At 41.5% G+C, this 24,509-nt stretch overlaps 1 protein-coding gene across 1 annotated transcript in view; it reads right to left on the reverse strand.

Moving 5' to 3' along the window:
* Nucleotides 1-7,176: 7,176 nt before the first annotated feature.
* STON1 (stonin 1) overlaps nt 7,177-24,509 on the reverse strand; it is a 54,566-nt gene continuing 37,233 nt past the window's right edge. The window contains exons 2-4 of the mRNA XM_022573886.2: nt 21,959-23,920; nt 14,511-14,713; nt 7,177-11,986 (exon numbers count right to left, since the gene is read on the reverse strand). Of these exons, the coding sequence (XP_022429594.2) occupies nt 11,912-11,986; nt 14,511-14,713; nt 21,959-23,920 (2,240 nt within the window). The 3' untranslated portion in view covers nt 7,177-11,911. The remainder of the gene's footprint in view (nt 11,987-14,510; nt 14,714-21,958; nt 23,921-24,509) is intronic.

The following is a 24,509-nucleotide window of genomic DNA, read 5'->3' on the forward strand; positions in this document are numbered from 1 at the left end:
GAGCACAGGCTCCAGACGCGCAGGCTCAGTAGTTGTGGCTCACAGGCCTAGTTGCTCCGCGGCATGTGGGATCCTCCCAGACCAGGGCTCGAACCCGTGTCCCCTGCATTAGCAGGCAGATTCTCAACCACTGCACCACCAGGGAAGCCCTATACTATAAAATTCTATTTTTATGAAATATCCAGAAAAGGCAAATATACATAGACAGAAATTAGATTAGTGGTTTCCTGGGGCTGGGGTGAGAACGAGGAGCGACTGAAGATAGGCTTTTGGGGGAGATGGAAATGTTCTAAAATTGATTGTGGTGACGGTGGTACAATTCTGTGACTATACCAAAAAACATTAAATTGTACACTTAAAACAGGTGAATTTTATGATATATAAATTAACCCTCAACAAAGCTGTTGAAAGGTATCAGGGGAGGCTCTCTTCTTTAGGTTGGAACTAATTTCTTTTTAATTGTGGTAAAACACACATAACATAAAATTTGCCGTCTTAACATTTTTAAGTGTACAGTTCGGTGGCATTAAGTACACTTACATTGCTGTGCAGCCATCACCACCATCATCTCCAGAACTGTTTTCATCTTGCCAAAGTGAAACTCTGTACCCATAAAACAATAACTCCCCATTTTAATTTAAGGTTACATTTTATCCTTATGTGGACAGGTCAAGGAAATTAAGTATCTGGTCTCGTTTCAAGTGCAGGAAAAAACCTTCTGCAGTTACAGAATGGTTCCAAAATACTTTTAACAAAAGACAGATACTCTCATTTCACAACCAGAAATAACACTTTACTGGATTTTGAGTATTAAATGAAAAAACTCGATCCCTAGCACACCGTAGGAGCTAAAAGCCTAAAGGTTCTTCTTCACTTTGAGCAGCTTTCACAAACAAATTTAAGCCAAATTTTAAAATAGACATTTTAATCTTTTCAACCCCTTGAAGATGTATGTGTGTGTTTATTAAGAAAAAGTGTATTCGTAATTATAAGTGTGATAGATTTTAAATTTCTTGAGGACTGAGGCTATTATTCATCATTATATGCCCCCTGAGTTCCTAGCATAGTACCTCCAATATGGAAAGCATTCATTAAATGTTACTGATTTGGAAGGGTAAAGCTGGGATGAAGAGAGAGAGTGGCATGGACTTATATACACTACCAAATGTAAAAGAGATAGCTAGTGGGAAGCAGCTGCATAGCACAGGGAGATCAGCTCGGTGCTTTGTGACCACCTAGAGGGGTGAGATAGGGAGGGTGGGAGGGAGGGAGACGCAAGAGGGAGGAGATATGGGGATATATGTATATGTATAGCTGATTCACTTTGTTATAAAGCAGAAACTAACACCATTGTAAAGCAATTATACTCCAATAAAGATGTTAAAAAATGTTATTGATTTGAATATACTGTTAAACTATTGTAAAGTGGAATTTCTAGCCTGTTTGTTGGTGAAAATTAGGGACTAAATTGCAACTATGTTTAGGAGAAGTGGTGCATAGATCTAAATTCATCCTATCATTCATTCATTCAAAATTTTTTATCCAACATATCGATCATAAGCTCTAGCTAAGCTTATGATTAATGGACATTGATACCACCATCACCTACCACCACCCCTGTATTTGGGTCTCTTCCCCAAAAACGGGAAATCACTCTGGACAGAGCCACCCCAATTGAAATCCTAGTTGGGGAGGAGGGGGAAGAGAAATACACAAGCATCTACAATATAATGGGATCAGTACTAAAAATTATTTATGAGGAGCAACTAACCTGAATGGGGGTAGTCAGGGAAGGCTTCCTGGAGTAGGATGCCTAAACTTCGATCTGTGGAATGAGTAAGGGACAAAGGAAGGGGGGCAAGGAAGGGTGTTCCAGGGAGAGGGCACTGTACAAGCCAAAGCCTGGGGTGTCTACACCTCTAGGGAACGCGGTGGGTTTGAGGAAATGACAGCAGTTTGGTTTGGCCAGAGGATAGAGAACAGGGAAATCTTGGCAAAGCTAAGGCTGGCTGGTAAGTAAGGGCCAGATTGCATGTTCTCCACTGACTACAGTGTGGAGGTAGATTGGAGGATGACCACACAGGAAGCAGAGAAGCAGTTAGAAGTCTGTGGGGTAAGGAAGAATGAGCAGCTCTGTTTGAAAAGCCTGCAGCAGAAGCAATTTCCCCGGAGAAGAACAAGATCTAAGTTACCAATGTATAGCCTTTTCTGGCAGTCAGTCATATAAGGCAAAGAGGAAGAGACGGGGAAGACTCCAAGAGACTTTAGGGGAAGGGGATGGAGCACCCACTGATGGGGGAAAAGGTAATAAAAGGTGACAAACATCATCTAGTTCACAATTTTACCCAAGGCCACTTCTGGTTCCAGTGTAAGTTTAATATAGAATTTGTCCTTTTCCACAATGAGTACTTAGCAAAGCCTTTGAAAAATATTTCAATGTCTCAAAATAATCCACTGGAGAGGCAGGCTCTTGGCATTTAACAACGCCACCGTTAAGAGATGCTCTTTCCTTGTCCTTTTCATGGCACTTGAGGACCTTTGGGTGGAATTCTCTCTGAGCAGTGTGAAAATATCAAAACAAAACCCTACAGAAAAGGACAAGTGCTGCAACTGGGTGCCATGTCCCACCCCCATGCAGCCACTCTCAGATCGGCAGCAAATTTCTCAGAGATGAGAAGCAGAAAGAGACTAAATTCTACACTGATCACAATTGGGTTTCCCCAATCAGAACATTTATTCTCTGTTAGAGGGAATTCATAGTCTCAGTTCCAAAAATCACAAAAATGTGCCTGTTGGGTCAGCATAGCTGATATTCAAGCATTAATACCAGTAAAGAGCAAATAAATTGAAGGACATGACCAAAGTACTCAAGAAAATAAAATCAAAGTTGGTCATAAAAGGTCCTTAAAGGAAATTCATAGACACCCACCCTCTATGGGAGGGTGGAAGGTCTCTGAATCCAATGCCATTTCTGTAAAAGAAACTAAGAAATAATACCTTGGATATACAGGCCTGCCTGCATCCGTACCCGTAAACTCTGCCTTGCCTCCAACTGCAATGTGTGAACTGTTTACGCCCTTATCTAAATCAGCCCTCTGCTGGCTGATCTCATCCCCTCTGATCTACTCAGAGATAAGGCCCTAGCAATTTTCTCCCTCTCTGTCTTCTGCAATATCAGTTTTCCTTTCACAACTGATCACTGCTAGCCTGCAGAGATATCCACCACCTGATGTATACCAAGGAGCGGGGAGAGGGCAGTCAGTCCTGGGTGCAGGCAATAATGGTACACACTGTCTGCAGAGAATTTAAATACATGAGGAAATTGACTAAAAGTCTCTCTCTCTTTTTTTTTTTGACCATGCCACTTGCAGGATCTCAGTTCCCCAACGAGGGATTGAACCCATGCTCCCTGCAGTGGAAGTGCAGAGCCCTAACCACTGGACTGCCAGGGAATTCCCATAAAAATCTGCTTTCTATTATCACCATGTGCTGACAGTTCTAAGCAACGTCTGAGCTAAAATGCCCCCCTCCCCAACTTTTTTATTGGCATAGCGTTCTAAACAGTTGCTATAATTACTGTTGTTTCAATAATGCATATGTAAGCTTCAAATTGGCACATTTTTTTCCATTGGCACATTTTAATTTCTTAACATTTAATAAACTTAACATTTAATAAACACTGTGTTCTACATAGAAGTTAATTTGGAAAACTCCCAGTTACACAGTTGGACCAGGACACATGTGGACTTAGATACACATATTTGTTGTGGGAATACATAACGGTCCAGAATTGTTCAAACTTGCTTCAGGCACAATTCTTGTCTCCATCCCCTTTGGTACTACGTATTCCTGGGTTTGAACCATAGATTCAAAATAAACAATGATCGTAAATAGGAAGAAATAGAACCTGAGTTACTTCAGTTTTGTCATTCTATGTGACCACTTGGAGTTGCTATTTGTGTCTTTAAAAGAGTGTAGCAGAGTATGAATGGCAAGATGTAGTAGTTTTGTTTGGTAAGTTTTGTTTGGTTACTTTACACATGAAATACTGTATTTGAATAATAATATATTTAAAATGGACATTTATTCTTCTATTTTAATCATTAATTGTTTTAAAACTAAAGAAGGAATCAAGAAAATAAAACATTACATCAGCAGCTACTTAAATTGCACTTTTTCCAAATGTTTTAATTTCACTAAAGTTCATTTATTAGTTACTAGAAAACTATTGACATAGAGTATTATTATACCAGACTATAACAAAGAATCAAGGTACAAACTCTTAGGTAAATATAAAAACTACCAAATAAATAGTTGTGTATGGGACATCCCTGGTGGTCCAGTGGTAAAGAAACCACCTTCCGATGCAGGGGACGCAGATTCAATCGCTCGTCGGGGAACTAAGATCCCACATGCCACGGGGCAACTAAGCCCGTGCGCCACCACTACTGAGTCCCTGCTCCTCAACTAGAGAGCCTGCATGCCGCAAACTACAGAGCCCACGCAGCACAACTAGAGAGATGCCAGCACGTCGCAACCTAAGAACCCACATGCCGCAACAAAGGCCTGACGCAGCCAAAAACAAACAAACAAACAAAAAATAGTTACGTATGTTTTGTCCTCTAGGAACTTGGAGGAATTTGCAGGTGTTCACCACATCAACATGAAATGACATTGACCAATAGAGTTCAATCAAGAAAATATTTAAAAGCAAAACAAGAGACAATTGAAGCAATGGCTGAATTTATATTGAAGTATATAATACCTTCAACACCACACATACAGTTAATGAAAACTGAAGAAACAGGCACATCTGAAGATATAAATGATACAAGATTCAGATGACATGGGATTGAAAGATGACAAGGAATCATTTTCTATAAGTGCTGACAGTGAGAAAGAGGAGGAAATTTTTAGCAAGAGTCGACATCAGTAAGGTTAAAAAATAATAATAATGGAGAGACACTAGTAAAGACCAAAGCCAAGACTCAGGTCTCAAGGGTTGAAGGGATGTTAAAAAAGATCTCATCCTCACCAGCTACTGTCCCAAAGTTCATATTTGCAGCAAAGCTCCCCCCAAAAGCCATCTACTCACGGTCTCCATATGCACTTGAGTTGTCTGTCAAGTTCACCGATGTTCTCCATGTTGCTGAATTCAACGGTCAATTCTTAGTCCTCGTCTTACCCTATATGCGGAATTTGAAGAAACTGATCACACTTACTCTAGTGAGCTACTCTCCCCAAGTCTCCTTTATGGGGTCATCCTCACTTTCCCGACCTCTGAACTTTAGAGAATGCGAAGGGTCAGTTCTCAGACCCCTTCCACTCTTTATATTCACTCCTAGGTGATCTCATCCAGTCTCACAGCTTTAAGTACTGATATCTCTAAAAGTCACATCCCTAGCCCAGACCTCTGTCCCTCCTTATACAGCCAGTGGTTACTTACGGTCTCCAACTGGATATCTAATAGGCATCCCAGAGTTACCACATCCAAACCTGAATTTCTAATCTCTCTCCTCAAACTTTCTCCTAACAGTCTTCCCCTTCTCCGTAAAAGACAGCTCCATTTCGTAGCTGCTCAGCCAAAACTCCGGGAGTCATTTTTGGTTTCCTTCTTTCCCTCACTCTGGGAATCCAATCCAATCCATCAGCACACACTGTTAGCTCTGTATTTCAAACGTGTCCTGAGTCCAACCATTTTTCATCTCCCACCCTAGTCACCATCACCTCTCACCTGGGTTATTGCAGTAGCCTCCTAACTGCTCTCTCTGCTTCTCTCATTGCCCCGCTTCTATGTCCATGGAACCATCTTAACATGTAATTCAGCTTATGTCACTCCTCCGCACAAACCCTTCCAGTGGTTTGCGTCTCACACAAAGTCCTTCCCATAGCCCATTGAGGCCTACTGATCTGCTTCCCTCACCTACCCACAACCTCTCTGATTCCTCCCCCAACCATCCTCCTTGCTCACTCTGCCCTGGCCACCTTATAGCCACCTGCCTCCTTGGTGTTCCTCTGACAGGCTAAGCACACCTTGACTGCAGTGCCTTTGCACTAGAAGTTCCCTCTGCTGGACACACTCTTCTCATTTCTTTCAAGTCTCTGCTAGAATGTCATCTCATCAGACAGGACCTTCCTGACCAACCTATCTAAAAGGGCATTCTCTGCCACTCTGTTGCTTTTTTTTTTTTCCCCTACATAGCAATGATCACAGCCTGATACCAGTTTATTGTCTCACTTCCCCCACTATTACATATCCTTTACAAGAACAGGAACTTACTGTTTCTGTGATTGTTTATCCCCAGTGCCTAGAAAAATGCAGGTACTTAGTAGACATGCAGTAAACATTAGAATTAGCAAGACAATTAATTGGAGCAATGGTCACATAACATTTTGAGGTGATTCAAAGTCACCACTTAAGGCACCCAATGTCTTAAACAAGCCTTCTGTACTTCAGAGTGTGGAAGACAGCTTCAGGAATGCCTCAAATGTTTAGCCACATTCATAGACTTACTCATGCTCTAAGGTTTTTGGAAACACATCATTCTAACAGGCTTTATAAGGGAATGACATCATCTACCCAGAAAGATTTCTGAGAGAAAGACAGAGCCCATCTTGAAAAGACAATGCTCATTATTGATTTCAGAGAACTAAACAGGGTAAAGTCTTATCCCCGAGTCAAGGTGGCATGGAATATTCTCCTGAAAGCACATATTTGCTTGTTCTTACTTCAGAGCCTGAAAGTACAATCCTGGGCTGGAGCTCTTTGGAGACCACATCGATCTTGATATATGTACCTGGAAGCTCAGAAGCTGAACGTTATAGATTCATTGTAATATGTTATACCTCTTTCAAAGTAAGCAGATTTAGAGTTCATTAATTCTCATCAGAAAAAGTTTGTTTGAAATGTGTTCAGAAGAAAGGCACTATTTTTCTATCTCTTTAGTACTTACAAATGTTTAGAGATAAGTATGGTATTTAAATCTTCGGGATGTGTAAAGTTGTATTTAACAGCCTTTTTAGACAAGGCATTAGGAATACTTTAGAGTGTTTGTCTATTGCATTAATTTTAATTATACTCCACTGGATTCACAATGCTTTGAAAATGCTTTACAAAATGCCCCCAAGATCTTTTATTAATCGCAATACAAGCACCATCAAATTCAAACGCTGTTTCTCATTCTGGGTAGCAGCAGCTTGCCTGCGAGCGCCCTCTTCTGTTTCAAGATAATACCGCAAATTGTATTACAGGGAATTCACAGCAATTCTGGATAGTACAAAAATGGGCTTTTCAGGAAAATGTCAACACACACAATCATATTATTTAAATATGCTATCCTCCCACCTGAGGTTTGTACGGCTCTTCTGGAGCAGATAGATGAGGCGAAGATGAGGGAAATGTTGCAGTCCCCGAAGTATAGTGGTGATTTGCATTTCTTCTCTAGGCAGTCTCATAGAAATGAACTTTAATCTTTAAAAAAAAAAAAGGGGCAACTCGTCTAATCTGTTCTCCTTACAGACAGGACATGACTTTAAGGCATAAAATCACCTGGAGCTTTTATCTAAGGTAGTTTTTGTAACTCACCTATTTGCTTTCTGGCTAGCAATTCTGTCTTGCTTTAAAAATTGACAAATTCGTATTTAGATGCCAGGTCTAAGCAGGATCTTATTAACAATTATAGCAAAAATCTTTTGTTTCAGTATAAACTGGGGAAATATGCAGGCAATCAGGTTGAGCGCCATGAAATTGCCATCAAGAATGGTTAAATATTGTCGATTTCACATGGTTCAATTAAATACCTTGTCCGTCTTGTCAATTTAATAGCCTTGTCCCTTAGGACCCTGGGTAAGAGCACAAAAGGTCCTGGGAGTAGAGTAGCTGCTGAGGATGGGGAGGGTGAAGTTGAGACAAAACAGGAAAGAAATGATTGATGGAATTTGAGAAATTTTGTTATAAATAGGATTGGTTTATGTTACTTAATCTTTTTGTTGTTCCTGCCCAATGAGAATCAAGCCCTGTTAATTTCAGTAGTGGCTAAAACAGTTCCAAATGATCTGGCCTCTATGAAGTTTCATTTCCTGATGCAGTTTTGAAATTTAACTTTACTATAGCTAGATAAGAATTGAATTCCAACACATGGCAGCTTCCTCATGAAAGGGCGGGTGGAGAGGTTGTTAGGTTGGTTTTTATTAGAGCTGATTTATCTTCATATCTTTAATGCCCCCCCAAAACACACACACTTTATCTGAAATAGAGTCTGTAAAATTGTAAAAAAATAATTTTCTAAACTTAAAAAAATTTCTTTACATGCACATCATTTCCAGTTGCCAAAGTTTGAAAGTTCCTTAGAATTCTCCTGGTGATAAAGTTCATCCTGTTGGGAAGAATTGTGAAAGACTAACTAGTTCATCTATCCAGGTTATCAACACCTTCATTGTCTTTGAGTTATTTTACAACTCTGTAAATTTTAGAAAACTGATAATAACATACATGATCTTTGTCCATACAAATGCAAATTAATTAGGGGAAATTGATTACTGATATTGGCCTAAGGATAGATCCATTTTGCATCTATTTGTAAATTCTTTTCAGAATTCCTTATTTCCTGTACATGTCTCTGCTCTTTGAATTCTCCTTAGAACCACTTGTAACATCTTACCAGTTCCCGTGTTAGTTAATGAGTTAAGTAAGATCTTGGGCATCTACCCATATCATTTATGAGAGTAATGATTATATCCTCCTTTAAAAATCATCCTTTAACATCACAAATTGTAGTTTGATTGTGTTATTTTTCCAGGATGTGCCAAGACGCCATGTACACTGAGTCCTTAATAGTGAAGCAGGTATACATTTGCCTGACAGAGTCAATTGGTTAAGGTTATTGAAATTGATTTCATACCTTAAAAAAAATTGCCCCAGACCTTGCAAAAGAAGATATAAGTCCATTGCACAGCAAGAATCATTTGAAATACATCTTTAATTTTAAAAAATCTATATGCAATCTACAAAATACTTCGTTACATGATTAAGGCTCAATCTGTTTTATATCTGTATTGATGACATAAAATCATATTTTGAATAAGATATAATAACACTTAGTCATCATTAAGGAAGGCCTTCCGACATAATTTATAAGAGACGAAGGGCTATATCGAAAGCACAGACCCAGAATGAAGGGAACTAAAACCCTAGAACTGTTTAATATATAAATCAGGTCAAAAAATGCCAGCCTTTATTTATGCTAGGAAGGGTTTTTTTCCATACTTTTTTTAGTGGATAAACTATTTCTATCCCCATAAAAAAAGGAAATGTCCTTAAATTCAGATCTGTAAATTGATCAGGTAACCATCAAGCCATGAATTCATTTACGCAGCTAATACGATCCTTTGACTGGTAAGGCAACCAGACCAAACCAATTAGAGCAGAACAATTCATCCCAAACTGGCCAACTCCTTGGAAGTCTGCCACTGTGTCAGTTAAACAAATGACCCCAAGGGGGTCAAACTCATAAAGCATTGATCTAAATTACCTAAATTAAAATGCTAGAAAGGAGTAGTTCCTCCTTCATTCACTTCCTTCCTCCATTCCCTACCTTAAAAGCAGGAGTTTTTATTGTTGTTGTTTTGAAGATCATCATTTACTTTCTGGCAAAGGAGATTCTACTTCTTAATTGGTAAGTCTAAGTGGACCCTACCTGATTTTTCACTTAGAGCATCAGGATCACATTTGACCTTCTGCCATTTCTGAGGTCAGAAGAATTGTATTAAAAAGCCTCTCCACCTGACACAGAATGTTAATTTAACGTTAAGTAATGAATATTTAAGGATCCTAATAGATGTGCAAATGAACAATTATGCTGCAGCACCCCGCTGTTCCTGCCATCAACCTTTGCATTGCTGCAGAAACTCACTTGGGCTTCAGTCAGCCTTTTGTTACATTTCCAGCACTGAATCTTGAGACGTTCCTGAAGGCTGAAGGGCTGGTGAATAAATGACCCCAGCAGTGAGGTACCCACACATACTGGCAACCTGTGAAGCCTAAGGAGTGATTAATTGAACCCTGTGCTGAAATTACTTTGAGGTGTAAATATTCATCAAGTTCATCTGAATCAGACTCTGAGTTCTTTATAGGCAGGACGCCATAAAACAGATCTGCAAGGACCAGCAGTAATTAACCCAGCTACCGTCCCTGGTATCATGGAGCAGCATCAGGTTCGGCCCGCCTCCATGTTTGTTCTGAGCAGATTGAAGTCACTCCAGAATGTGCCACACCAGATGATGAGGCCGGATGGTGGAATTTTTTTTAAATGACGCGCACATAGATTTGCCCTCCTATACATCAACAGTGAGTCTCAAGCATATGATATGAGCAATACATCAGCTGAAGTTAAAAAGAGCAATACCAATTCATTTCAACAGTCAACTTCTGCATTCTTTGCCTTTACAGTAAAATAATGAAAAGCATTAAATCTGCTGATTGATGCAGATCATAAATGTTTGTTTTACAAAATCTGCACTTTTTAACAGATTAAAATGAATGTAATGTAACATTAAATAAAATGTATGAGACAAACTCTGTGGGCCAACAAATAATGTTGTTTGGAAGAACGCTATTGTATCAGTTTTGACTCAAAACAAATCTAGTAAATAAAGAAAAATACCCACTAATCATATTTAAGGATCAACATAAATTGAAGGTACATTAATACCACATGTTTTTTCCACATGTTTTTCTGACTAAAAAAAATACCTAGAATATAGATTTCCTAAATTTAAAAGTCTGACCTTTCACTATAAACACTGAAAGGAAATTATAAACAGAATTATAACTGCTAATGCCATTGGCTTTTCATTAAAAAGCAAACATTTACCTGGCTTTGAAGAAGGGAAAGATCACTTCTTAGAAACGTAGATAAAATAATCTAGTGTCTTTCACTTCGCTCATCTTTTAAAGAAAATTACTCTAAGTTAAGCAGAATTAGCATAAACAGCATGATAGCAGAGCTAACATAAAATAATCATAATATGATCTCCTACTCAAGAGAAGCTTGTGTTAATTACAAAAAAAAATACTTTATCAAAATACATTCTTAGAGTCTGCACTTCTGGGAAACAATATTCATGAACTTTAAAAATTCATTTTTAACATACATGAATATTTTAACTAGTGTCCAATACTGGGATTCCATTTTGAAAGGAATCTCTCCAAGCAAAGGGCAATATGTCTTAGTGATCTGTACTGAAATATGTATATCAACAGAACTAGCTTCTTTGCAGCGCACACAAGAATACAAATGGATTTTGAAAATAATGATACCGTGGGGGAAAGACAGGTACCAAATACAGCTGATGGTTACTCACCAGTGTGGTAATAGGACAGGAAGATAAATAATTCAGAGTCAGAGATAGTCCCACATCTCCATGTTAGCCTGTGGTTTGAACATCATCCTACAACCAACCACGTTTCAGACAAGAGCAAGAGGGAAAATTAAGTACTTTGGTTTACGTCTCCTTTGATTGCCTCGTCCTCTAGTACTAGTGCTAGCGCAATAAGAAGAGGTACGGGCTGGAGGATAATAACTATGGCCCTAGGTAACCCAGAGGGCAAAACAATCAGCCACCAAGTAATCAAAAATGCTTTGGCCAAGTGGCTGTCAGGTCACAATAATAGCGCCTTTGAGTTTCACTAGGAAACAAAAACATCATGAAAATTATAGACACATTTTAGATCACACCCCCAGGGCACAAACATATCAAAAGCATAAAGTACAGACGGTTTGGTTGCAGGTCTAAACTTCTCTAAACGTAACCACTGGACCTGTCATTTCCACTCTACAGTAGCAGAACTTTGTGTGGTTTCTGTGAATTACGTATTTGGAAAGTGGGTCGTCATCACTGACTCTTGCTACTCCTACTGAGTTACGCAGTCACCAGCTTTATCTGGGTCTTCTCCGTCGATTTTAATCCACTTCTTTTCTATTTCAACCTGTCATGCAAAAGCAAAACAGGGGCAGCATTAACAAATGCAACACAGCACAATATCTCTTCAGTCCTCGTTTGTAAATGAGGCAAGGACTCTAGCCACCTCATCCTTTGGACACAAACACAGCCCCTCTACCCTGTCGTGCCCGTTCCCAAGTGAAGCACACTGCTCTCTTTTGGGACAACAGAGTCTCCCAAATCCTTCCCTTCTAGGGTCAGATCTGGAAGAGGACAAACTTTCTTCCAAGTCAGACACAGGTTTTATAAAATGTATACAGACTACATATACTGATAAGACATTTACAAATCTGGCTAGACATGCGATCAAAGATGCCCCCGAGTATCATATATCCAGCCTCTGGCCCACCTGAGATTTAGAGCACACCCAAAATCATCTCTCTAACTAAAACTAGTTTACAACAGTAAACAGCTGGGCCAAACCATCTGTCTGTCCCTCTTCTCTTTCATCTCACCTCAAACGGCACCTCCTCACAGAGGCCCTCCAGGACCACTCTAGGTAAGGAAGCCCTCCATCCCTCTCTATCCTGTGACCCTCTTTTACTCTCTTCTTAGAATTTGTCACTACTTAAAATTACGTTATTTGCTCTTTTACTAATTATTTTTTGTCCCGCCACTAGGAGGTAGGCTTTATGAGAACAGGGGGTTGTCTTTTGTTCACCTTTGTGTTCCCAGCACCTGCGGCAGCAGCTGGCGCTTTGAACTTGCTCAATAAATACTTATTAAATGGAAGATAACGTTTTGAAACTGACTGCCACCGATGCTATTAAAGCTAGAGAGACTTTGGTATATAATTGTGAGCGGTCCTCTACAACTATGTGAAACTGCCACATCCCACGAACAGCACATAGTATAAATGACATCTCCATGAGCACCTGACACACATTTCAGTCACACGTAATACTTAGATGCCTAGTGTTACAGGTCAGGTTCCCCAAGAAGCAGATGCTGAGATGGAGACTGATGTGCAGAAAGTTTACTGGGGAGGGCTGCCGGGGAGGACACCTGACAAGGAGGGGAGGGAAGGGAGCAGGACAGGAAGAGGCAGAAGCCGGGCGTCAAAGCAGTCACCGTAAAGGCTTCAGCCGATCCCCAGGGAGGGCTGAAGCTACGAAGGCCCTGCAGGGTTATTCCAACTTGAGGTAAAAGGGTCTTTAGACCCCTGATCCACCAGTTACTGGACACAGGCTGCCCCAGGAAGGGGGCGTGACCTGGAGCATGGCATCCTTCTTCATCCAGGGCAATTCCCAGCTGCCGAGGGAATAAGTCCTTCAGTCCTGAAGGGGCTGCACAGAACAGCACCCATTCATCATTCATTTTACCAATAGTATAAAAATCACTGGACCCAAACATACAGGCTTCTGAACAGACAGTCCAAAATAAAGAAAAATCCAGACTTCGTTACTATATTATAGAACCACCAGTTGGTGCTAATGATGTCTTATATAATCATACCATTTCAAGATACTATGGGGGACTTCCCTTGGGGCGCAGTAGTTAAGAATCTGCCTGCCCATGCCGGGGACATGGGTTTGAGCCCTGGTCCGGGAAGATCCCACATGCCACGGAGCAACTAAGCCCGTGCGCCACAACTACTGAGCCTGCGCTCTAGAGCCCGCGAGCCATAACTACTGAGCCCGCGGGCCTAGAGGCCGTGCTCCGCAACAAGAGAAGCCACCACAGTGAGAAGCCTGCACACTGCAACGAAGAGTGGCCCCTGCTCGACGCAACTCGAGAAAGCCAGCGCACAGCAACGAAGACCCAACACAGCCAAAAATAAATAAATTAATTAAAAAAAAAGACACTATTGGAAATGTGTGGCAGAGGTTATCTCTATATCTAAGTCTGAAGATGAGAAGGAAAAGCAAGTTTAGGAACAAACTTGTGCAAGTGTATGTCACTCTTTAATTCATCTGGCGCAAGAATGCAGATGAGCTGATGGTGAACATTTAAAATTGTGGTCATAGAGTAACTCAGTATTTCCCAAAGAGTGCTCCACAGAATACTATTCCAGAAGATATTGATAGGTGTTTTACAGGAGACAAGATTCCATAATTGATGAGTTGGGAGAAACTGAGTTAAGTTTAACAAGTTTCCTTATTGCAGAACTTCTCAGAGCCTTTGTTCAACATTAATTTAGTGTACGATGTTCCCCAACTTATTTTTTTCTTGGATCATTATATGGGACATATGTTCCATAGAACACACCTTGGGAAATGCTGTTCTAACAAAATCTTTATTATAAATATGCTTCTGAAATGTGAACTTATTTTTAATGCCCCATTTTTCATTGAGAGCTGAGTTAAGTACACAGCACTGTGTCCTCAGGCTTCCAATATTCTCTAGAACTGAGGGGAAGAACTAGGCTCACTGCTGACCATCACTCTTTTCTAGGTCAAATACACACATACACACACACAGTCACTTCACAGGGCAAAGCAAATATCTAAAGCCAAATCAGGTCAAAGCTTCGGAAGCCCCAACTTGAACTCAAGGGCTTCGGGATGTACCTGGATGTTGTAGCAGGCTCGCTGATGAACATGTTTCTGTGGCTGGACATCACTCTCCACCCCCAGAGACCTGACCTCTGTCCTTGAGGCACAGGTGTCAAGAATCCCAAACTGAACGGTAGCAAATGGATACCAATCAGAGGGAATTTCTTGGTCTGATCCAAGTTCTAGTTTGTATGACAAACAATGGGGATGATCAGGACCTTGAAGAAAAAAATCAAACGGTCAGTCAAAGTATTTCAATGGCCATTGAACATTTCTCTTGAGCATAAGAGGCATGTATCCCTCTCTTTAATAAGCATTTCCATTAGCACTATGGTTGTGTGAATTCCACTAAACGACATACAATCAAAATTCACAATTTTGCACTAACTGGAGGGAAGTCTACCTGCATTTTTAAAGTACTAGCTTTGAAGTAAGTACAACTTTATCATTATATAGTTATATATGTTAACTCCCAAAATGTTTTCAATGAGAAGTATGCTGTTTCTTTTTTAAAAAAGAAAGTTTAATATTTCATTTAATTATTCAAATAAAACAATGACCAACAATACAGCGATCAGAAAAATTTAGAATTATATCAAGTTCATATGTGAGTGCCTTATATTGGGTGATTCTAATTCAGCATAATAAAAGTATGCTAAGTTTTTTAAATTAAAAGGTGAGTAATATTTATATTAAGCATCATTATTTGGCTATAATGTGCATAAGATCTGTAAAGAGAGAAAACTTTCTCTTAAGTAGACTGAATAAGATCTTACAGTAATTGTTAATTTATTCATTTTCTTACCACTCTATTTATTGATAGATAATGCAAAGGTAAATTTCAGCCTAAATTAGGTCACATTATAAAGAATTATGATTTTTTTAAAAAGTTACACTTAATGAATTTTTTTACATTTCAGAAAATATTCTAGGCCAAGAATTCTGTTTTTAGTAGAATGGATTATTTTTCAGTACACTAATTTCCACTCACCCTCCTTAAAGCTTTGACTGGAACAAATGTACCGTGTAAATATGGGCATACTGACTTTCAGTGTTTCAATGCAATATCTCTTCACTTCACTTTGCCATATATTGAGCATCTACTCTATGCCAAGCCAGGCCCTGTGCCAGACCTAGGGATATCAGATATACACAAAAGCTTTAAGAGGGGTCAGGTACTGTGTGTGTGTGTTTATGTGTGTGTGTTACAATGGAGTAAAAAATATTTTCAACGTAATCACTGTAGTAACTCTATAAATGTTCCATGATTCTGTTGCTTTAGTCCACAGCATCTACATATCCCATGCAGCTATCTTTACTTAAATTAAATGTATGAGATGACAATAATTTCAAAAGCCAGATTAAATTACTACACCACTGACACGACTCAAGAAAGAACATTTCCATCAGAATACAGCTTTAGGCACAAAAACAAGAGTTTAAAGGATTTCACTTAATTCTTAAAAGATAAATTGCCTTTCATTCCTTACAACCTGTTTCTTGTAGAGAGACTAATAGAATTCTAAGGCTGTAAAAGGCCTTGAGAACTCATCCATCAATTAACCAACAGATGCTCATTAGCATTTCCTCACACTTGTAGGGGAGGACAACAGCGGCCTCAGAGGTGCTCTAAGCTGCCCAGATCACTGCAGGCAAGCGATAACTTTGTTCACACACACACAAAGCCAGGGGAGAGTCCACAATCCATTAGCCTTTCTGGCCTTCTGTCTGCAGGATACATAAGTTTATTTAAACTTAATTCAGGCAGTCTTCAGTCCTTTATGGCATAGTGGTTAAGCACATAAACACTGGACTCAGATGGCCCGGGGTCAGATCCCAGCTCTGCTACTTAAAAGGTGGGTGACCCTTGGCAAGTTATTTGATCTCTCTGAGCCTCAGTTTCCCCATCTGAAAATGGGGGGGTGATGATGATAACAACACAAACCTTATGGGATTGCTGTGAGGATTAAACAAGCTAGTTGGCACACATAAGAGCTCTAGGGACGTGGTATACTATAGTGGTATAGATAGAAGTGCACAGTGCTATTCTATTATAAATTCAGTATTGTTATTTAATTACCATAATTTTGCTAATGAAAGCACCATGAATTCTACCCCTGTAGAGCTGAAAATGATATTGGAGATGATCTAATTGATATTAGATGTGAATATTGATATTCACATTTTAAAGAGAAACTCTTTTGGAACTTTTGCAATGAAAATCACCCAAGCTGAAGACCTAGTACTCCAAAAATAGGTTTAGAAACAAAACCTTTCTACCCCCTTTTCTAAAAAACTGGTAAAAGGAGAACGTTTTTCCTTTCAAGTTTTCTGGCATATTTTTCCTGGCTTTTAAAACTCTAAATACTCTACAATGTTTAATAACTCACACTCCCTTTGGACTTTGATATCCGTGAAGAGAAGTATCATGTCCGTCCTTAGCACAAGCCTGGCACATTAGGGGCTCAAAGGATATTTGTGGAATTTACAAGTGAATGAACAAAAGATAGAGGAAAATCATGTTCTTTATCTCAGTACTGACCACCAGGGGGCACTCTCGGGCTTCGGTAATTAGTCCCTCATCACTTTCTAAGGACCAGGAATGCAAATCACGAAATCTATTTAGGTCTAGTAGATACCGGGTCCCTCTTGAACCAAAATATTTCACACGTGAAACTGAATTGGTGAGAGCTGGAGGGAATGAATGGTAGAAGGATGACACAAGTAGTGGAGGAGGAGAGAACAACCAATGTGCTGAAGAGAAAGCAAAGAAAAAAGTAAAGGCGAGTCATATTTAAAAATTGGTAAAACTGGGAAAGTGGAGACAGATACATTTGTTAACTGACCCTCCACCATGCTCACTTCTCTTTCTAATTCTACGCTACCATATGTACCCTCTATGACTAATCGGTGTTTTCAAATGTCCTCATTCTCTTCTCCCTCTCCTTCCTCCCTTTTCCTCTCTCTCCCTCCCCCTCTTTTTCCACCACCTTCTCTTCCTCCTTCTCCCCCCTCCTCCTCCTCTTTTCCACCCCCAGCAAAACCTGTGCACAAGAAACTGTCCTCTGTTGTCATTCACACCTTAGCCTGAATGAACTATCTGGGGCCAACCTTTGTTGTAAAACGAAAGGCTCACCCACCGTTAAAGGAATATTAAGCATTGATGTGCTGGTAGAAGAGACATTTAAGGAGCCAGCATCCCTTCCCACCTCCCCTGATATCACATGTAAGTTATTTCACCAATAGGAAAATTCAATTCCGATCTCAAAAATCCCCAGGAAAGGGGCATAAATTTTTTTTTTAATTAGTACATATACCTCATACATTTTTTTAGTTTCCTTTCTAAAAAAATTTTTTTTCTAACAGGTTTTTCAGAAACTAGCTTGAAAGGGTAACGTTTTAAAGACCCTCTTTTAAAATCCTCTGTTCTCTAAATGCCCAAGTGAGTTTAAAATCATATAGAAACATCGAGATACTCTAAGTCCTTGCTCCTCTACGTGAGGTCCGTGGCCAGCCGCGCTGGCATCACTGGAGCACGTGTGGGTGACACAGTATTGGGGAGCCCCACCTGCTGATTCTGAGTCCACATTTTAACAAGGAGATTCATATGCACACAGAAGTTTGAGAAGCACTGCCTTCGGATAAAGATTTCCTCTCTGCCCCAACCTTACTCTTTCTATGCTTCTTCTCAAGAAGCAAAATGCCAGGCAGCCTCTTACTCTTTGCATTATCCTCCCCCAACCCCTATCGTGGAGAAGCCTCGGAGACAGGGCCACGTGATCCCAGAAGTGTCTGGGCCCCAGCCTGGCTCAGAGCTGCCCCCTGCCCCCTCCCCCAGACTCCACCAGACACAGCCTCACTGCCTTTTCCCGGGCCTCCCCTTGGTGCACAGACCTGATTTGAACAAAGCAGCTTTATCCCAAAGAATTTGGTCAGTGAATTCTCACCACGTAATTGTCTGGAATGCTCACATTCTGTGTAAGCCTGGTGCTATGACAGTCTTCCACAAATATTCCCAAAGGCCAAGACCAAGTCCAGCCAGCCTCTCTGGGAATGCACACTCTTCGAATTGTTCTCAGTGAGCTCAACTGCTGGTAAATATGGATGGGAGGGCAATAACAGGGAGACACAGGGATACACAGCAGGGAGAAGTGATGCCTAGGAGGCCATGACAGGTCTCCCAGGAGAGGTACGAGGCCAGCTGCATGGGAGAGCCTCTTACAAGCACCAATAGCTGGGCCTCACCCTGGGAGTCTGATTGGTAGGGATGAGGCCTAAATATGGGTATTTTAAATATTAAAGCTCTAATGATTTTAAGGACTCTTAACATGCAGCCAGGGCTGGGAAACAGATTTTAAAAGGAGGAGAGGCTATCTCAGCTAATGGCACCATCGCCCACCCGGACCTCCTCCCAGCCCCTCCCTTTCCCCCAGGCCCACAGACCACTGTCACTGTCTCGAGGTCACCTCTTCTGAATTCGCTCACCCACCGCTCACCTCTGTCTCAGTGCTCCCACTGCCCTCCACCTTGGTCAACCTCTCTCCCCTCCTACCAGCCTCCCTGTACTATAATCTACTCCTGAATCTTTCCTCTGCAACGTACGCCTGACTTTCTAAAACAAGGTAGGATTCTGTCACAGTCATGCCTGAAAACATTCCTGAGGCCCTGCTGACAAACTCCACACCCCACAGCCTGGCTCACGACCCTCTTGGCAGGCTGGTTTCTTCTCCAACTATCCCCTCGGCCCCATAACTCAGGTAAGATCCCCCACCGACACGCCTGTGTTTCTGCTGTTTCTATCCTTGATGGAGTCCCACTGATTCTCACAGGCCAAGCTGAAGCATCGCCTCCCCAGCAGAGCCTTCCCTACTGCCCCCTGCAGTTGATGACTCCTTCCTCTGGGATCCCTATTAGATAACGTCTGTACATGTTCCAGAAGAGAAGAGAGCAGATTTCCACAGCTCATTTGGATAGCTGCTTCCGCGTCTGCCTCGCCTACTAGACTTATGTTTCCAGACAGCAGGGATCATGTTTGCATCTGTATCCCCCAAGCACCCAGCACGGAGCCTGTACCTAGAGGAAATTCAGTGGGTGTTTGTGGAATGGACGTGTGAATGAGTGAGCCCTCTTACTAAATTCTTGTTGACTGAATCAATTAACTCCACCATTAATTCTGAGAAAATGCACTGTTCTGAACAGGATCATTTTCACAAGAAGCTTTGTATGTTGTTCTCCTTCCAAAATTAGAAAAGAATGATTGGTACAGGTTCTCAGTTTGAAAAAAAAAAAAAAAAAAAAGGCGTGGTTGCCCCGGAGGGTCTAGCTGGAGTGCCTGCTCCGAGGTAGAGCGGCTGGAGTGGGCTCATCGAGAACCTGTCCCCCTGGCCCTCTGACCCCAGCTGGACAAGCCAGCAGGCTGAGCCCTCTGTGCTCCTCTCTCAGAGGCATAAGCATTGCTGCAAATCCATGCAAAAGGTGCACCTGACCTTTTGTTCTGGGCCCAGTGACCATCCCTAGGACAAAAGGAGAACAGGAGTCAGGTTATCACCCAGACCTCAGAGGACATCTGTGGACCAAGGAGGTTACAGTTCGCGTTCCAGCCTACCTCCCCCTTTCCCTTTGTGTTCAGCAAAATAAAAGGCAACGATATTCTGATTTTTATAACGTCTCTCACCTAAAAGGTAGCACAAATAACTTTGAGAACAGATCCCTTGGAACCACACACTCAAAACCTCAAAATCTGTTTCCCTGGGGGGAAGATAATCTGAGAATGGTTTGAACTTGCTCCTCCAGCAACGTTATCAAGAAGGCAGGAAGCATTACTGCTGTGGATGATATCCTGGAAGATATTCCCATCATGCTGGAGTTGACCAAGAGGTACCGTTAGAGGCCACGCCTGTGACCACGCTATCCTATCACTGCCTCTCCCCGCCCTGGGCCTGGGCTCTCCTGGCTGTTCCTTGGGACTAGAAGGTAACCACCAATTACTGTGAGTCAGGAGGACACTGTGGAGGGGAATTTGGCATGAATGGAGAAAAGCAGGGAGTGTCAGGAAAGGCTACTGAATGGGGGCTTCCCTTCAGCACAGGGGCCTAGGGCTCCTCAGCTGCCAGCTGTGTCTCTCACCTGCTGGGCCCTGTCTGTAGCTCAAGATACAATCAGTCGACAGATGTTAAGCCAGAAAACTGCAGGGCACAGACAAGGTGGCATGCTGCCCCTTAGGTCCACTGTAGTCTGGGGCTAGCTCTTCCGGCCCCAAAACAACACGAGACCTGGAGAGCAGTTTCCCTCAACCTGGGTCATACATTAGGCTCACCTGGGGAGCTCTCAAAACATATGGGTGCCTGGGGCCCTCCCCCAGAGGTTCTGATTTAATTGGCATAGAGTAGAGCTTAAACATCAAGGTTATTTAAAAGCTCTCAGGCTATTCTGACAGCCAGTTTTGAGAAACACTGCTGTAGGTCCACCCTGAATAAAAATGCTTCCTCCGCAGTCCACAGCGTGGAGGGCCCTAGGATGTAATTAAATTCCCCTGAAGGATTAGACCAGATGTGAGCTATTTGGAAACAGGGATCAATCTTACTTCTCTTTAGCCCCAGCACCTGATGTGGCACTTGGAATACAGTAAGTGCTCAATAAAGGTTTGCCTAAATGATGAATGCATCAACTCAGATGCCCCAAATCTGCCCCCAACTTAGCTCCATAGCCCAGTGTTCTGCCAGAAGTAACTGAACTAAAACAGGCAGCAGCCCTAATTTCAAATTTTGCTTTTTTGCTTTATTATGTTACACCCACTACTAACTTACTACTTTAAAATAAATGCAGTACTAGGGCTGTCTCTTCAAAGTTCTAAGCTTCTAGATTCATTGTTTGCTTTACAAAATAAAAAAAAGTAACTGAATTTTAATGCTTAATTAAAATTAAAACAACTTGTCAAGATGGTCAAATTGGTCAATTCAGCAAAAGAAATTAACTTGGGTAAAAATGAAAGGTAGTCTTATTTCAAGAAGCAGAGAACAAAACCTAAGGAGGAAGTGGTACTGGCTGAGAATACAAAAAAGTTCAGGTATGTTCAAGGATGACAGATCTTAAAAGGTCAGTTAGGGAATCTAAGCTATATGAACAATAATTTTAATATCTGAGGCTGACGGTTGATGTCAAGAAGTCCAACTAGAAATTTTCCCTCGGTACCACCATCCATAATAAAATCCTAGCCTCGGATGGTATTTCTTATGATACCTTAAAAAAATGTTAGGCTAAACTTATCTGGTGGAAATAGGCATAAGGGGACAAAATAAACCAGCTGTTTAACTAAATGTTCCATCTCCCACCCAGCGATGTAAGCATGGCCTCAGCTGAATGACGTTACCCCATCTGCCTCAGCCTGGTTTCAACCCAAGGAGGAGGGGGAAAACATTTAAGTGATTTCACATGAAAATCAGCTTGGAGTGTTGAATATTTACTTGAATTTTTATCAGGAAGCCGGTCTATCTTCCATACGACGGCCCGGTAGGCACTCTCATATTTTGCTGACCCCACAGTGACCTGTATGACAGGTTCAGATTCAGGTTCATGTAAACTCCCCAGACACGCCCGGCGGTTCATTTTGGCTTTCAGGGACTTCTGCCTCTGGAGGTTCATGGTCCAGAGGGCCTTGATCCACTGCGATGGCACAGGAAAGTGTATCATTATGTTGTCACAGGACCTCAAGGATGGTCTCTGGACCAACGGGGCCATGTTGACAAAGGCCTGAAGCTCCACATACGCCCCCTGGACAACCACTACAGACTTCAGGGAAAAGGGAAGGTCTTCGCCGCTATACAAAGTCTTGAAACGCATCAGCTCAAACCGGCAGGCATCCAGAGGTACGAACTTAATGATTCTTGATTGCTCAAATTCTTGTGCGTTCACACACTTATGGAAATGATAGTCAAGAATATCAATCCCCTTCTTTTCTGGGTCTTTTTCAAAATAGCATTCATTTCGCTTCTGCAGCTCAAGGTCATTCAAGGTTAAAAAGCATTCTGTGTTCCCATTCACAAAGCAGAGGCACCAGATTTGAGTTATCACAGCACTTTCAACCAATTTTCCTTCTTCTTTAATGATTTTACCCCAAAAGTTGTCCACAATTTCAAGGAAAACTTCTTGCTCCTCATAGTTCTTCTTTGGTTTTGAAACAGCTGGCAGCTTCGTCAGCTCCTCCTCCACACTGGTCAGAAAGTCAAGGAAGTCATGGTACTCTGTGGATCCCAACTTCAGCATTTGTTCTATGTCTGCCTCATGAACTACTTCTGTCTTAGAATGGTATTTCCTTTTTTCTGTGTAAGACACATGTTCGATCTTCACAGTATGGATTTTTCCTGTCACACTAAAGTTCTCAACTTTGGGTTCAGAAAGCCTGCAGTATGGATTGAGCTGTAACTCTTTAAATGGTTTTTCTAACCCCTTCTCATAATACATTTGCAAAATTCCTCCAGGTAAGACTTTTAGAAAAATTGGCCCCCACTGACGGGAAGACATCACGTTCTTCTTCTCAGGGATTCTCAACATGAAAGACCATCCGGCTTCTGGCTGACTCCTGAAGAGCATGTGGGGCACAAAGGAAGAGGCAGCATCTTCAGCATACAGATGCTGCGTAGACAAATTTCCAAATGAGTCTTGGTTCTCAGCTGATTGGAGATGTTCAAGTTTCTCACAGATGTAGTTGAGTGAACATTGATTTAAGCCTTTTTGATCAATAGGCATCTCTTTGTCTCTTGATGGGACCATCTTTCTGTTTCCTGGAGGGTCAAAGGTGAGCTGGGAAGCACTGCCTTCATCTTTCCAAAATGGACTTGAAAAGGCACAGTCCTCCTGAAAATACTGAAACCGGGGAGTATCACTTTGGAACCCTAGGCTTTCAGCCTGGTGGGGGCTCATTTCATCTGGAAGACCCACTTTGGGAGCTGGATGTATACATGAGTGGTCACTGAGTAAGAAAGCATGGGATAAACAGGTTGGTTTAGTAGGCAATATGGAAGAACCTGCTCCAGGTATAAGTGGACTGTTTGAAGATGATTCTGGAATAGGATAAAGCACATGAGTCCCTGCTTTGGGGATGCCAGGAAAACCTGGGAAGTCTTTGGTAGGTGTAGAAAGAGGAGAGTTACTTGGAGGTCCTGGACTGAAATAAAAGTCTATGATGGGAGAGGAGAGAGGGGTACTGCTGGTGGAGGAATATCCACTGGGAAATTCCATAGTACCAGAAAGGTTCAGTTTAAGTCCATTTGGCCTACAAATGCCTTGATTCTCCAGAGGGAAATTCTTTGACTTTTGAGAAGACTGAAAAGCAGGGTCATCATCAAATGTGACCCAATTGCCTGGGTTTGTGGAGCACATCTTTGGGATCAGATTGTGGTCTTGCCAATGAATCAGATATGTTGCCTCTGTTAAAGGAGAAAGAGAAAATAAGAACATAAAATGAGGGGGAAAAATTCAAGTTACTAGAAGTCATTTGTTCTGAGAAACACTTGGATTTAAAAGTATCCAGATTTATAAATTAACTGAGTTTAAAGAAATGCTTAAAAACTGTAACACTTTTAGGGCTTCCCTGGTGGTGCAGTGGTTGGGGGTCCGTCTGCCGATGCAGGGGGTGCGGGTTCGTGTCCCGGTCCGGGAGAATCCCGCATGCCGCGGGGCAGCTGGGCCCGTGGGCCATGGCCGCTGGGCCTACGCATCCAGAGCGGCAGGAGAGGCCGCAGCCGTGAGAGGCCCGCGTACCGCAAAAAAAAAAAAAAAAAAAAAACAACTGTAACACTTTTGATGGCTGAATGAATTAAAAAAACAAGATCTAACCATACGCTGTTTATAAGAGACCCATTTTAGATTTAAGAACACACATAGACTGAAAGTGAAAAGATGGAAAAAGATATTCTATACAAATAGAAACCAAAAGAGAGGAGGGGTAGCCTTGCTAATACACAACAAAATAGACTTTAAGTCAAAAACTGTCATAAGAGACAAAAAAGGGCATTA

The sequence above is a fragment of the Delphinapterus leucas genome, chromosome 13 (genome assembly GCF_059928025.1).
Source record: "Delphinapterus leucas isolate spDelLeu-1000000601 "Yukka" chromosome 13, BTC_Dleu_Yukka2, whole genome shotgun sequence".
Classification (NCBI taxonomy): domain Eukaryota; kingdom Metazoa; phylum Chordata; class Mammalia; order Artiodactyla; family Monodontidae; genus Delphinapterus; species Delphinapterus leucas.